Source organism: Melopsittacus undulatus, chromosome 10, assembly GCF_012275295.1.
Source record: "Melopsittacus undulatus isolate bMelUnd1 chromosome 10, bMelUnd1.mat.Z, whole genome shotgun sequence".
In the NCBI taxonomy this organism is placed as follows: domain Eukaryota; kingdom Metazoa; phylum Chordata; class Aves; order Psittaciformes; family Psittaculidae; genus Melopsittacus; species Melopsittacus undulatus.
In genome coordinates this window covers 17,095,144-17,107,462 of record NC_047536.1, presented here as the reverse complement: position 1 = coordinate 17,107,462, position 12,319 = coordinate 17,095,144, and the positions used below count along the sequence as shown (strand labels likewise).

Below are 12,319 nucleotides of genomic sequence, written 5' to 3'. Positions count from 1 at the left end.
CTGCATCTTTATCAACCCCCTTCACTGAGCACCAGCTCCAGGAGAAAAACCTGTTTTCAGCATTTCTACTGCTCCTAGTCCCTGTTTCGATTCACCATCTCAGCCTGACATCCCCCACACCTCTGCATCGCTCGCAGAAGCTGCCACATTCGTGTGCACAGACACAGAACACCCAAATACACCTTCACATATTCACAACAATCCCAAACCTAGTTCAGTTACAACCAGTAACAGCGCTTCAGTGCCCTGAAATCACAGCTATGCTTTAAAAAGTACTCAGTAAATTTTTCCTCCAAGGCTTTACAAATAAAAGTGATTCTGAGATTAAACTGAGCCACCCAAGTCAGAAAGCAGGATAAAAAGTAACTTGAGTTGTCTATCCCTTTTGGAAAGTCTTCATTTATTGTAGTGATTATTTAAGAAGCATACACTATGGTATCAAAAAAGGCTGTAACATGCAGACAAAGAGAACTTTTCAGGAGGTTTAGCAGAAGCAAATGTAGATTTACAATTAGCTTGAATATAACACTATTTAAAAGCTGATAGCAGACCTTAAGTTCGCTTTTGATGCTTTGAAAGAACACATATGCACATAGAATTGTTTGGGAATTTAAGGCAATTTGCATATGAAGATAAAAAAAACAATAGATTTTTATGTTGTGCTCAAAATGCTAGCTGAATTGAAATAATTTACATTATACTTCATCTCAAAGGACTGAGAGTCAATAAATAGCAGCTGCTCCTTGATAAAAATACAGTCCTGAGAACAAGCTAGTAGCAATGCTTAAGCTATGACATATTCCATGTCAGAGTATAAGCTATTTTTGCAATAAGGAGCAGTATTTACCAGGTGTTGAACAGGCAAAGGCATTCTGAACATGCAATAGCTCCCAAGAGAAGTCTGAAATTACTTCCAGTATCTTGCTTACAATAGTTTATTTGCACACTGCAGAAAGATCAAGAAATCCTGCTATGCATTGGTGAGCACTAATATTTCAAACACAACAACCAAGGGATACAACATAAGGAGGACAGGCAGCAAAAGGTGTTTTACAAAAAAACCCCAAACCAAGAGTCTTTTAGTAACTGGTTAGATTGTTTGCAAGGTAACTGCAACACTCTTCCCTCCCAAACCCCCAGGAATCACTTCCCAAACCAAACCTATGCTATAACCAAACAACATTGGAGTGTTTAAATTCAGTGCAAGAAGAGTAGTTTTAGGACATTTAATTTCACTCTAAACAAAAGGCAAAAATTTATCTATACAGACATCCAAATGCCAACATATTTGGTACAGTGTAATGAAGTTACATAGATCTCACTCTCAGAGGTATGCTCCTGTGGTCACCTGCATTCCACAAAAGAAAAAGTGTTTGAAACAGTATAATATGGTAGACTCAATGCTTTAAAAAAATTTATTCAGCTGGAATTGGAACTCCCTAACATTCACAATATAATTTAGGATGCATTTGTTACATGAAAGAGCAGATAAAAAGACTTAAACAGTTTCACATACCAGTTAAGATATCCCACATGCTCCTTCCCCACCTACAATACTGACATCTTGTTTGTTTGGGTTTTTGTTTTTTTCCTTAACAAATACTCAGTTCAACTTGTCTACCCAACTACCTCCCCCATTCCTACAGTAGACATACAGTGGTAACAGTGAGAGGATATGGGACACTGTCCTGTCCAGTGTTTGGACCCTGGAAAGGAGTACACCTAGCTATAAAAATAAGAGTTTGACAATGAGCTGAACATGAAGCGCTTCAGCAACTGAGGCAAAGTTGCACTCAGAAAAAGCTGTATTGTCACAGAGAAAGGAAAGCATCAGTGGCTGAACAGAGAGGAAAGGGGGAAGTAGTCTAACCCCACCCCCCACAATCCATTAGCTTTACACAGAAAGAGTTCAAGAACTAACAAAATCCATTATCTGCAAGGTCTGCAGAATTAAATGCCACCTTAAGATGATCCACTCCAAATCCTAGATAATTTGTCAACACTTAACAGGGCTTTAGCCATGCACAGTATGCATGTTCTAGAGACCAACCCCTTCCTTCCACCCCTCCTTCCTCTTTCCCCTGCCCCCAAAAGAACAAAGTTGATTGATTAGAAAGTTTCACTACTGGTTTCCCCATACACCACACCCCAGTTTTCTTTTGAGGGCAGCAGAGGGGTTGTCAAATACATTGACAGCTTTTCTTGAAACAATTATCAAATTTTAAGGGATATAAAGACATTGGTGCATTTAGGAATTTACAGACTTGTAAAAAAACCTAGTTATAAAACTGCATTTGTATCATCTAGCACTTTCAAGATTCATTGTTATTTCTTCACTAATTAATATATTAAATTAAGCCAAAAGTTTGTGACCGGAAAAGTTCTACCAATCTACTTAAAAACTGAAAAGAATATTTAAAACCAAAACTGAAAAGGTTAGTTATGTTACATTCCAAAATCCACAGCCCGTTCTAGTAAATGCATTCTTTTCTACAGGAATGATGTTCTTTAAAACAGATGATTGCAAAGATTTTACTGCTAGACACTCCATTACATTGGATAATGTGACTGGAACCTGTGGATGGTGAAATCTTGAGGTTTGTCCAAGTTTCAATGTAAGGTGTCCAAGGTCCTCTCCCAGAACCATGTTTGGAGAAAAAAATTAAAGAAAAAAAATTACAGATCAAGTTCTTATGACTTTTTTCAATCTTTTCTTGGCTTTCTGTTTCTGGGTGATCTATTCACAGTTTCCTCCTCCTGCAAGAAAGTAATGTGTGTAAACATCAAGGAAATAAAATCTAAGAACACCCTTAAAAAAACATTCTGAGCTAACCTAAAAGAATTATTTACTTCAGAATTTCATTTCTGAAAGTACCTACTGCTGTTACACACTTCCTTTCTATACATGCAAACACAAATCCTCTCATTTTCACAGTGGACATACACTATTTGCTGAGAGTAGTCAGCAGCTTCTGCTGCTGTGAAAATCCCTTTAACTTTGAGCAACACTCCACCCATTTTTAAGTCAACCATTATGTCAGTGTGGAGCACTTAAGAAGTCACATCCTGGCTGCATTCAAAGCTGAATAAACCTTTTGCCTCAAGAGAATGCATTCCACAGTCCCACTCCTCTCACAGTGCAGGGTCCAGGGCAGTGCTTTTAGCTCTGCTGAAGGTGGCCACAGAAACTTCTATTCAGCAGGGTGATTAAGTTTTTCAGTTCTGATACCAGGGGGGAGTATCACATGCACCAGGTTAACTTTTAACATGTCAGTAAAGCTTGTTCTACATGACTTGAGGAAAAAAAAATAAATGCACAAGCTTCCCTCAAACATTAAGCACTTTTACCTCTGATGCAGGTTTCCTGTCCTCTTCCTCCTCCTCTTCTTCCTCCTCCTCTTGACTAGCATTTCCTATATCAGCATCACTTTTCTGCTTCTCTCCTAAGGGAAATAAAACCACCTCATTCTCATTTCTGATTTCACCGTTGGCTTTACTCTATGTCTGCCAATCCTGCTGGTTTATCAGAGATAACCCTCTGAAGTGTTTCAAGAATATCTAGCTCACCTACCTAGCTTCTCCTCATTTGCTTCCTCTTCTTCCTCCTCTTCCTTGTCCCCTTTGTCTTTTTCTTCCTCTTTCTCCTCATCCATCACATCAGGCTGAGGAGCATCAGTCTTTTTGTATTCTGCAGCACTTGGCTGTTTCTAAAAACAAAACATTGTCAAAACCAGGCAGTGACTTGTGACATAAAGGCATATTTTGCTGAATCTTTTTTTAAGCATAATACTACTTACAACTGGGCTAAATTCATACCTTCCCAGAGCAGCAGAAAAGGACAACAAGGAACACCGGCAAAGCCACAGTGAGGATGTAGACCACCCAAAGCCAGGGACGCTCTTCAGCAGCTGCCATCATCTGGCCCACAACACCAGGCTATAAAATAAAAAGAACTGTCACATTTCATCCCATACAGCAAGTCACAGCAGTTAAGTTTAAGCTCCACAATTTCAAATAGGCTTTCTGCAGCTTTAAACATTGCAATTCATACCTCAAAAAATTAAGGCTAACTTGCACAAGTACTTTTTCCATAGTTTACAAATTAAGAATTAAGCTAAACCTAACAGTCCAATTGTCAGAGCAAAAACATCACAAAAGAGCAGTGAGTATGAGTACTCATAGCTACTCATAGCAATCATTACTATATTATTATTAGGAATGGAGGTGCTAGTCTGGCTTAGCATAACACCCATCCTTGGTACATATGGGCGTGATGCTGATAAAGACCACAGAGGGAACAGCAGCAATGCTCCTACTGTCCAAACACACAATAAAACATTTATTTCTCACCTCTGCAGCACCATCGGCTGCCTTTTTCAGTCCCCATCCATCATTGGCCCAATCATCAGCTACAGCTCTTTCAGTACAGATAATAAAGTTGTCAAAAAAGATGTCAGAAGTCATTGACCACAACTCAAGTCCCACAGCACTGAAGGGAGTCATCTTGAAAGGTTCCAAGTCTTCAAAGAAATCTGGGTTTGGGATCTTCCTAGGTTTCCAAATGCCCTAGGAAAGACAAAAGACATTCAGCCTTGCCTACTACAATGCAATTTTTAGTTTCCAGCCCACTTTGAACAGAGTGAAAGACCAATCCACTGCACTTAATCGTAATGTCTACCTGCAACTTGTCAGGATTTGAGAATCAATTCTCATTTGTGCTGCAAATAAGTGAAGCCAAGCAAACACTTTCAATGTTTCCACTTGAAACAGTACAATCACAACAGATTTTTATCTGAAATACAGTTGCTGAATCTAAATCCTTCTGTTTTTTCTGAGAGAAATACAATGGCCAGCAGTTTAAGCAATGAAACCACCAACCTGATAGTTCACATTATCAATCATAGGAGGCTTCCATTTGCCTTTGTAGTTGGGATTGTCAATCATTGGTCGCTGCCAGGTACCACAGCCAGGTGCTGCCTCACATTTAGGATTTGCAATCTGAGGTGCCTCCCATTCACCATCCATGTCCTCATCCCTGAAAAGGGAAATTAATTGTTGAAATCTGCCTCTTCCCTTTATGCAGAATAAGGTTTAGACATAGCGTAGATCTGTAGATACAGATACCACAGAAGGATCAAGGATTTCAAGAAACAACTTGGAGGTACAGAAGCACAACCAAAGCCAGTCTCCAAGGAGAGCCTCTCCCGCTGCCCATTCCAAGTATGGTACACTTGCAAAGGGACCATCCCTGCCCTGTTTACCTTTTATCACAAGAGAATTGACAAGTGAACAGGGGAACGTAAAAAGATAAGAATCCCCAGACCAACTCTGCCTTCTATTTTTGAAGCAAGACAGCACGAATCACCAACTTTGTTGGCAAGCAACACTGACCTAACTTGCTAAAAACCAGCACCAAAGCCATTAAACACTTGCTGTCATTTGCAACAGGCAGTAAACATACCAATCTTCAGGCTTCTCAGCATCAGGGTCTGCTACATATTCTGGCTCATCATCCAGCCAGCCCTCTGGCTTCACAGCATTTTCATCTGCAATCTTCGCAGGAGCATCCTCATCCCTTGAAAACAGATTATATATTAATACATACAAGACATAAAAGTTCTTAACTCCAAGGCATAACTCTACAGACTCTGATAAAGCTCACTGATCTAGACAACCAGCCCTCTTCACTGCCAATAGGATAAGGGCAACGCCATTATTTCGGACCAGAATTACACTGCAATCTGTTACCCAGATGTGTGCCTCATGGCACAGTCGTAACACCAACTGTAAGGTAATACTACTGATTTTTTAGAATCAACCTGGAAAGGGTCTATTACAAAGCCTGTATCTTGGTCATTGCTGCAACCACACATTTGAGCTTGAAACTGAGTCTGTGGTTCACAAACTACAGGTTCAAAGACAGAAACCTGGTGTCAGTTTCTGATTTAGTACGTCAGATATTTCAGTCTCTTGGAACTATGTATTGCAGAAACAAACACAAATATCTTAGCTATACCTTCTGCAGCTCATCTTTTGATCTCACCAAGGATGAAAGCATCAGCTAGCACAGCTCTTTCAGCAAAACCTTTATCTATGGCCAGCACAGCAACAGGAGCACTAAACAGTAATTTCCAGAGGACATGGACTCTGCTTTTTTCTACTGAACTGCGGTTCAGATGCCTAAACTGACTGTGGTTTGACTACAAGGGTGAGATTCAAAACCTTCTATAAGTCATCTGAGAAAGACTTTGATCAGGACTGAATTATCAAGCTAAGGTGTCCTTCAGCTCCACTCCTCCAACAGCTTACCAGTCATCTGGTTTAACAGCATCTGGGTCTGGGATTTTTGGTCTCTCATCCCAGTCCTCAGGCTTCTGGTCATTCGGGTCTTCGATCTCTCGGGGTGGATTCACAGGAGGGGACATATCATTTAGCAAATTCCCACTGTTAACAACCGTTTGATCAACCAGGATTTCAAAACTGTTATCAGGATTCAAGACTGGAAGGAAAAAAGTTGATGCAGCCATTACATAAATGATAGAAAGCATGCATCATACAGCATCACTCATCCCTATTGTACAACTAAAGCTTCAGCAAACCGAGCTACCACCTACCCAGCAACTGTTTTATATGAACCTTTCTCCTTATGCCAAAGTATAACTAGTGATGATGTACCACATCTCAGCTTGTGAAAGAAGACTCATTACAGGGGTCCTATGTTAAATATGCTGAAAGCACAAAGAAGCTTCTAAAGCCATTTACCAGTTATTGCAGCAAGTTGACTTTGGCATTGTTAAGTATTCCCTTAGTAGCAAGAATGTATATATTCAATTCTACTCAAAAATAAGTCTCCTTACTACTGACTTGCAGGATTTTCATCTCACTCCTCTTTATCCATTGCTGCCTCTGTAGTAGGAGAGGCTAGAGATTCTCCTGAGTATTCCTTGAAATATTCTAGTCATAACTAATATACCAGACCAGACACTGTACTTCAAAACCCACTGACTTTGTCTAGTACCATAAAAGCAGCAAGAAAAAAAAGCATAGATCATCAGTGTAAATCTAAAACCTAGCATGTCCAAAATTACTAGGAGACAGCATTCAAGCAGTTTTATATAAATGGTGATAGTAACTTTGGATATACTTAGCAGATCAAGTTACTTACAACTGTTCCTTTAACTACCAAGTTCAAGGTCTCATGACCATTCTTACATAAACCAAGATTTCTTGCAAAGAAGAAATAAGCCTTTGTAAAACAAGACCAGTTTTTGCATTAAGAACTTTCAAGTGGTCTTTAGTAGTATGGTGTGTCAACACAAATATTCCATTCATCTGGCTCATTTTTATGAGCTTTTAATTCAGGAAACACAGTAGTTATTAACACGCATAATGAGCAGTCATCATACCTAGAGTGTAAAGATGGGTCTTCTTATCAGTAAAGTAAGTCTTCAGGTCCGCATCTGGACGCTTTGCGTGCTTCTCCTCATATCTGCCAGTCTTTGGGTTTTTGTGCCGGAAGATGAAGTGCAATTTATAGTCCTCTCCACATTTGTCAGGGCCAAACATGATTGTATATGGAGTTTTGTCATGGAACTGATCCTTTAAAAACAAGGCAAGACTTCATTACAGTATTCTGAAATACAGTTTAAGTCACTGCCTGGCATAAGAACTCCCAATTCATCAGGGATTATTTTGCAACTTGGCTATCAAGCAGTGAAGAACCCATAATAAAGTTTGTATGAGGAATACAAGCCTCTAGAAAAAAAAAAACAAAAACACACTAGCATGATCCCAGCTGCTTGATTTTGCACATTTGGTCTCTACTTCTCATGTGGAAAACAGCAGCTATTCAAGTGCTATCAAAAAGATAAGTTAACAACCACAATGTTGCACGTATATCTCCATATTATCATAAGCATTTTAAAAGCTATCAATACAGAAATATCATTTACTGGTAATAATGAGTAGTTAGTCCAGTGAGTTTCTTCTACACAGTGATAAGCAGCATTAGAAGTGAGGACAATTTTTATTTTGTTTACACTTACAAACTGTGGTACAGTCTCAGTCTGAAAGCTAGCTGGATATAATCACACCACTGAGCACTGCAAACAAGTCTATCTGCTCTTGCTAATGGTAGCTTAAAATTCAATGCACATAAACTGCTTAGACAAACAGTCTCTTGGGTGTCCTTTTTTTAAAAGGATACTTTGGAATCTATATTAATAATATACCTGCAATGAGGCTGGAGAAGGAATGGAGAAGGATGGGTAACAAGTCATAAAAGGTACTTCCTATAAAGTCTAGGAAGATGGCTAAAGAAAACCCACAGGCTACAAAAGCTTCTGCAAAGCAGTTAAGCTTTGTCTGAATAGGCTAAACCACTTCAGGTGGGAATATGATTGAGAGGAGAGAGAATGATTCTTAATTCTTAGGAGTTGTAACATGGTCTCTTCCATTGACCACACTAAGACAATGCATTTGAGGGTCATTTATGAAGCAAATGGTTCTATATAGCTCATGTGTACAGCTGAACATGTAATACTACATCCACACCAACCTCTTAAGACCATTTTTAAATATACCCAGTAACTCACATATCAAAAGACAATAAATGTAAGGTGTATTTTTAGTTATTTGCATTAGTCTCTTTTAGACAATAAAACATGGGATCTTCCTTCTGTGCCAAGAGCTTCCCGAGATGGTTTCTCATTACACACTGGCTACTCTTATGAGACACATCTTCTTTGGTCCTAGAACCTAACGAAATCTGAAGGATTGCAGACTTAAGTAGAGATCTACAACTGCTCAGCTACTAGAGAACTCCAGAATTTTCACTCAAGAAGCCAGAAGATTTCAATATTTACCCTCTCCAACTGGAAACAGTGGGGAAAATGCTGAGTGTAAAGTATTCTGGAGATCAGGCCCTATATAAGCCCCACTGCCTTTACTGAAGGGGTTTCTTCAGGCAGAAGCAGTATGAGAAAGTTTGCTTTCACAGCTAATACTCAAAGTAGCAGCATTACTCACCAGGTTCAATTCAGGGGTTTTTGAAAGCAATTTCACATAGGCCCCACCACACTCTATTCCATTTTGGAAGTTTACTTCATACCTAATTTTAGTTTTGGACAGAGAAGTGGAGAACGTGTTATACATAAGGAAAAGTTACTTCTGAAATACACAATTTCAATTTCCAATTACAAATTAAGAGTAAAATTGTTCTGTTGTTGCTTGCTTTAAATTTCCTAGTGAATATTAAAAGTACACACTGCACCCTAAAGACTAATATTCATAAGGGCCTGAGAAACAAGAAATAATAAGGATTCAGAAGACTTAACCTGACAGAAAAGATTAAAGGAATTGAGTACTGGTCTAGAAGATCATGATCTAGAAACACAGAGAAGGAAGAAAGAGTTCCAGTACGCAAAACACTGAAAGAGAGATTAAGGCAAGCCAATTATTTTCTCTACAACTACTACGGCAGACAGACAAATCAGTCTGCAAGATTATCAAAGTGACAACAATTGGATCCTAGAAGAAGCCCCTTTAGGGTTATAAGTATGCAACAGTATATTTAGGGATGCCAAGGAGTCTGAAAAAGGCAAAACATCCCTGTCAGGAATAGGCTAAGTATGCTTGATCCTCTCTCAGTGCCAGCAGCTGGAGCAGATGACCACTGGGATTTATTTTTAGTCTAGTATTTTGAGCCAAAACTAAAAAGTCAAGCAAAGCAAAGTGACCAATTCGTTATCTTGTGCATATGTGAAGCAGCTTACTCTTGGTTAAAACTGGTAAAGTTCTTACTGAACTATTTCCCTCCCACCCCTAACTTGGGAGTCTAATATACATGCAAACAGCTTTTTTTCTACATCAGTCATGGCCAGAGTTAGGCAAACTGGTCATCTCCCATGGCAGATGAACTAAGACAAAGGAAGGACAAGAGTATCTTTACCACTCTGTCCACTCCACCTTAGAAACAGGGAAGTTTACTGCATAAGGAAGAGCACTGACCTACATACATACCAGCTTCTGTTCCAAAGGACACGGACTTCCACAATTAGCAGTACAGAAGTCAGTTGCCTGACCTTGTTACTGCAATTAAATCAAGTGAATTCAAGTCCCAAGACAGGTTACCAAGTCTAGTTTTTATGGACTTCTTTCCTCTTCAGGCTTCAGAGGGACTATCCTGTTCTTAACTTCCCACTTTGGGAACTGGGTTGCTATTTTACTTTTACTTAAACAGTGTAATAATAGGTTGCAGCATCATGTGTCATCTAGACCCCCAGTCAACAAAAGCTCAGTTACGGAATTAACCTCAGCCTGCTATCATGTCACCCTTGAAATAACAGAACCTGGAGTTATCCTTTACTTACTGTATAATAAGGGGTTTGGTATCGAATACAAAAGGCTTTGCAAGTTTGGATGAAATTGCATGGTGCTTGGCTCGGGTTACCAACACAAGTCCTTTGTCTCCTGGAAGCTTAGTGTCCTTCATGTCTTGGACTTCCCATTTACCTGAAGAGAAATTAACCAAATGCTATCAAAACTTGTTCAAGACAGTCTTTGTTTAACTTAGTTCTGAGCAAGATAGTCAGCATTCTGCAATAATACCCTCCAGGGCACACTAGTAAATTAGCAATATAACATCTTCACTGAGGTATTTTTAAATCTCCAAGTGGATATGTTGGCTGAATCAGAACTACACTTATATTGCTAGCCAGGTATAAAACCCACCTCTCCCATGTCCTTCAGCGAATATACTTTTAACTGAGAAACAGAAAACAAAGACTTGTACCACTTCTTTAGATATGACAAAATACATCAGAAACTCTATATTATCCAGACCCAGGTTGGACTCACCATCATATTTGGCAATCTCATCATCTGTATCATCCTTTTTGGCTCTGGACAGGATCCATCTAGAAGACAGACATCCAGTGGTTGGAAAAAACATACTTTTCCACACATGCACACTAAAAATCCTGCCCTTAAAATAATACAGCCCTTGCTGTCCTATGATTACACCCCAGTGTCTTGATCCATCCAGGAGTTCTATCCCCAAGCCTGCAAAGCTTTCTGCATTTGCCACTCTCTGTCCCCCTTCAAAGTAGGATCATGGTCTCTATGTCTTGATCTTGTAAAAAGCAGAAGTAGTACCTCAATAAGTAAGTAGTACTTGCTTACCCAAGTAAGAAGTCAGATGAGGATTAAAATGTTACACATATGGCTCACCTCCCCCTTGTTACTAGAACTTAAGGCAACACTAACTCAGTACTTTAACAGCCAGCCTCATCCAGTCACTGCTGTAATCCTCACCAACCATAGTCCTTAGATTCAATTTGGGTAACACAGGCTCTAGAGAGGATTTAATTTTTAGTTATTTGCTGTACTGAATACTTCAGGCAATACTCACCCATCAAGAGTCCCTTTATCAAAGGACTCTGCAAAATACACCTCGCCAGTTGGGACGGGGGGCCTGTAGGTAACCTATTAGAGAAGAGGAGCATTTACACACCTTTCAGAGCACATTCTCTACTCTAAAGAAATACAGTCACAGAACTCACATTCCCACTTTACACTCAAGTAGAGTTTACCTGGAACACCCTTGCAGCATAAATATAGAAGCTATGTAAATACTGCTGCTTGAGCCAAGCTACTGTGCTCTTTGTCTGCAACTAGAAGTCTATCTAGCTGGAAACCTTAGGACTAACTCCTGATAATCACACTACAGATTTCAACGGTGGATCTAAGTCCTCAGGAAAAATGCACGGGACATGAGAATAGAAACAAAGCAGCTAAGCTTAATTCCAAGCCCTACTCCCAGATAACATCTTTAATAAAATCACAACATATTAAATGGTAGCAAAGACAACTCTGATCAGACTCACATTAACCACAACACAACCAGTAATTTTATCTTTTAAAAGAAGTCCCATGCCAAACCTTTGGAGTTGGAGGAGGAGTGCTCATTTCAGGCTTTGACTCTTCTGCCTCCTCAATGCCATCGTCCAAGTCATCCTCAATATCAACTACATCATCACCATCATTGTCATCATCCATATCATGTGCCTGGACAGCAAGAGTCCCAAGAGCTAGCAGGGTCACATACAGCAGCCATTTCAGCTCCATGATCTGAGTAAGACAGACAAGGCAAAGAGGTCAAGCCAGCACTGCAGGCAGAACATATAGTATTGCTTCTCAAAACCAAGCACCCAAGAAAACAGATAAAGTGCCTGGTCATACCACTGAAGGGAAAGTGCAAACTAATCTTTTCAGCTCTGTTATTTACTGCATCTGGCTGGTTGAGACAGCTCTAAAAGCC

General features: G+C 39.6%; 1 protein-coding gene across 7 annotated transcripts in view; it reads right to left on the bottom strand.

The window, feature by feature from the left end:
* Positions 1 to 381: 381 nt before the first annotated feature.
* CANX (calnexin) overlaps positions 382 to 12,319 on the bottom strand; it is a 41,881-nt gene continuing 29,943 nt past the window's right edge. For all 7 annotated transcript variants that reach the window (XM_034066818.1, XM_005147216.3, XM_031047309.2 and 4 more), the window contains exons 2-15: positions 11,941 to 12,129; positions 11,411 to 11,484; positions 10,858 to 10,916; positions 10,371 to 10,512; positions 9,028 to 9,109; positions 7,407 to 7,599; positions 6,310 to 6,499; positions 5,462 to 5,575; positions 4,879 to 5,035; positions 4,351 to 4,566; positions 3,817 to 3,936; positions 3,572 to 3,707; positions 3,349 to 3,443; positions 382 to 2,757 (exon numbers count right to left, since the gene is read on the bottom strand). In XM_034066818.1, coding sequence (XP_033922709.1) covers positions 2,704 to 2,757; positions 3,349 to 3,443; positions 3,572 to 3,707; positions 3,817 to 3,936; positions 4,351 to 4,566; positions 4,879 to 5,035; positions 5,462 to 5,575; positions 6,310 to 6,499; positions 7,407 to 7,599; positions 9,028 to 9,109; positions 10,371 to 10,512; positions 10,858 to 10,916; positions 11,411 to 11,484; positions 11,941 to 12,126 — 1,818 coding nt within the window. In that variant the 5' untranslated portion in view covers positions 12,127 to 12,129 and the 3' untranslated portion in view covers positions 382 to 2,703. The remainder of the gene's footprint in view (positions 2,758 to 3,348; positions 3,444 to 3,571; positions 3,708 to 3,816; positions 3,937 to 4,350; positions 4,567 to 4,878; positions 5,036 to 5,461; positions 5,576 to 6,309; positions 6,500 to 7,406; positions 7,600 to 9,027; positions 9,110 to 10,370; positions 10,513 to 10,857; positions 10,917 to 11,410; positions 11,485 to 11,940; positions 12,130 to 12,319) is intronic.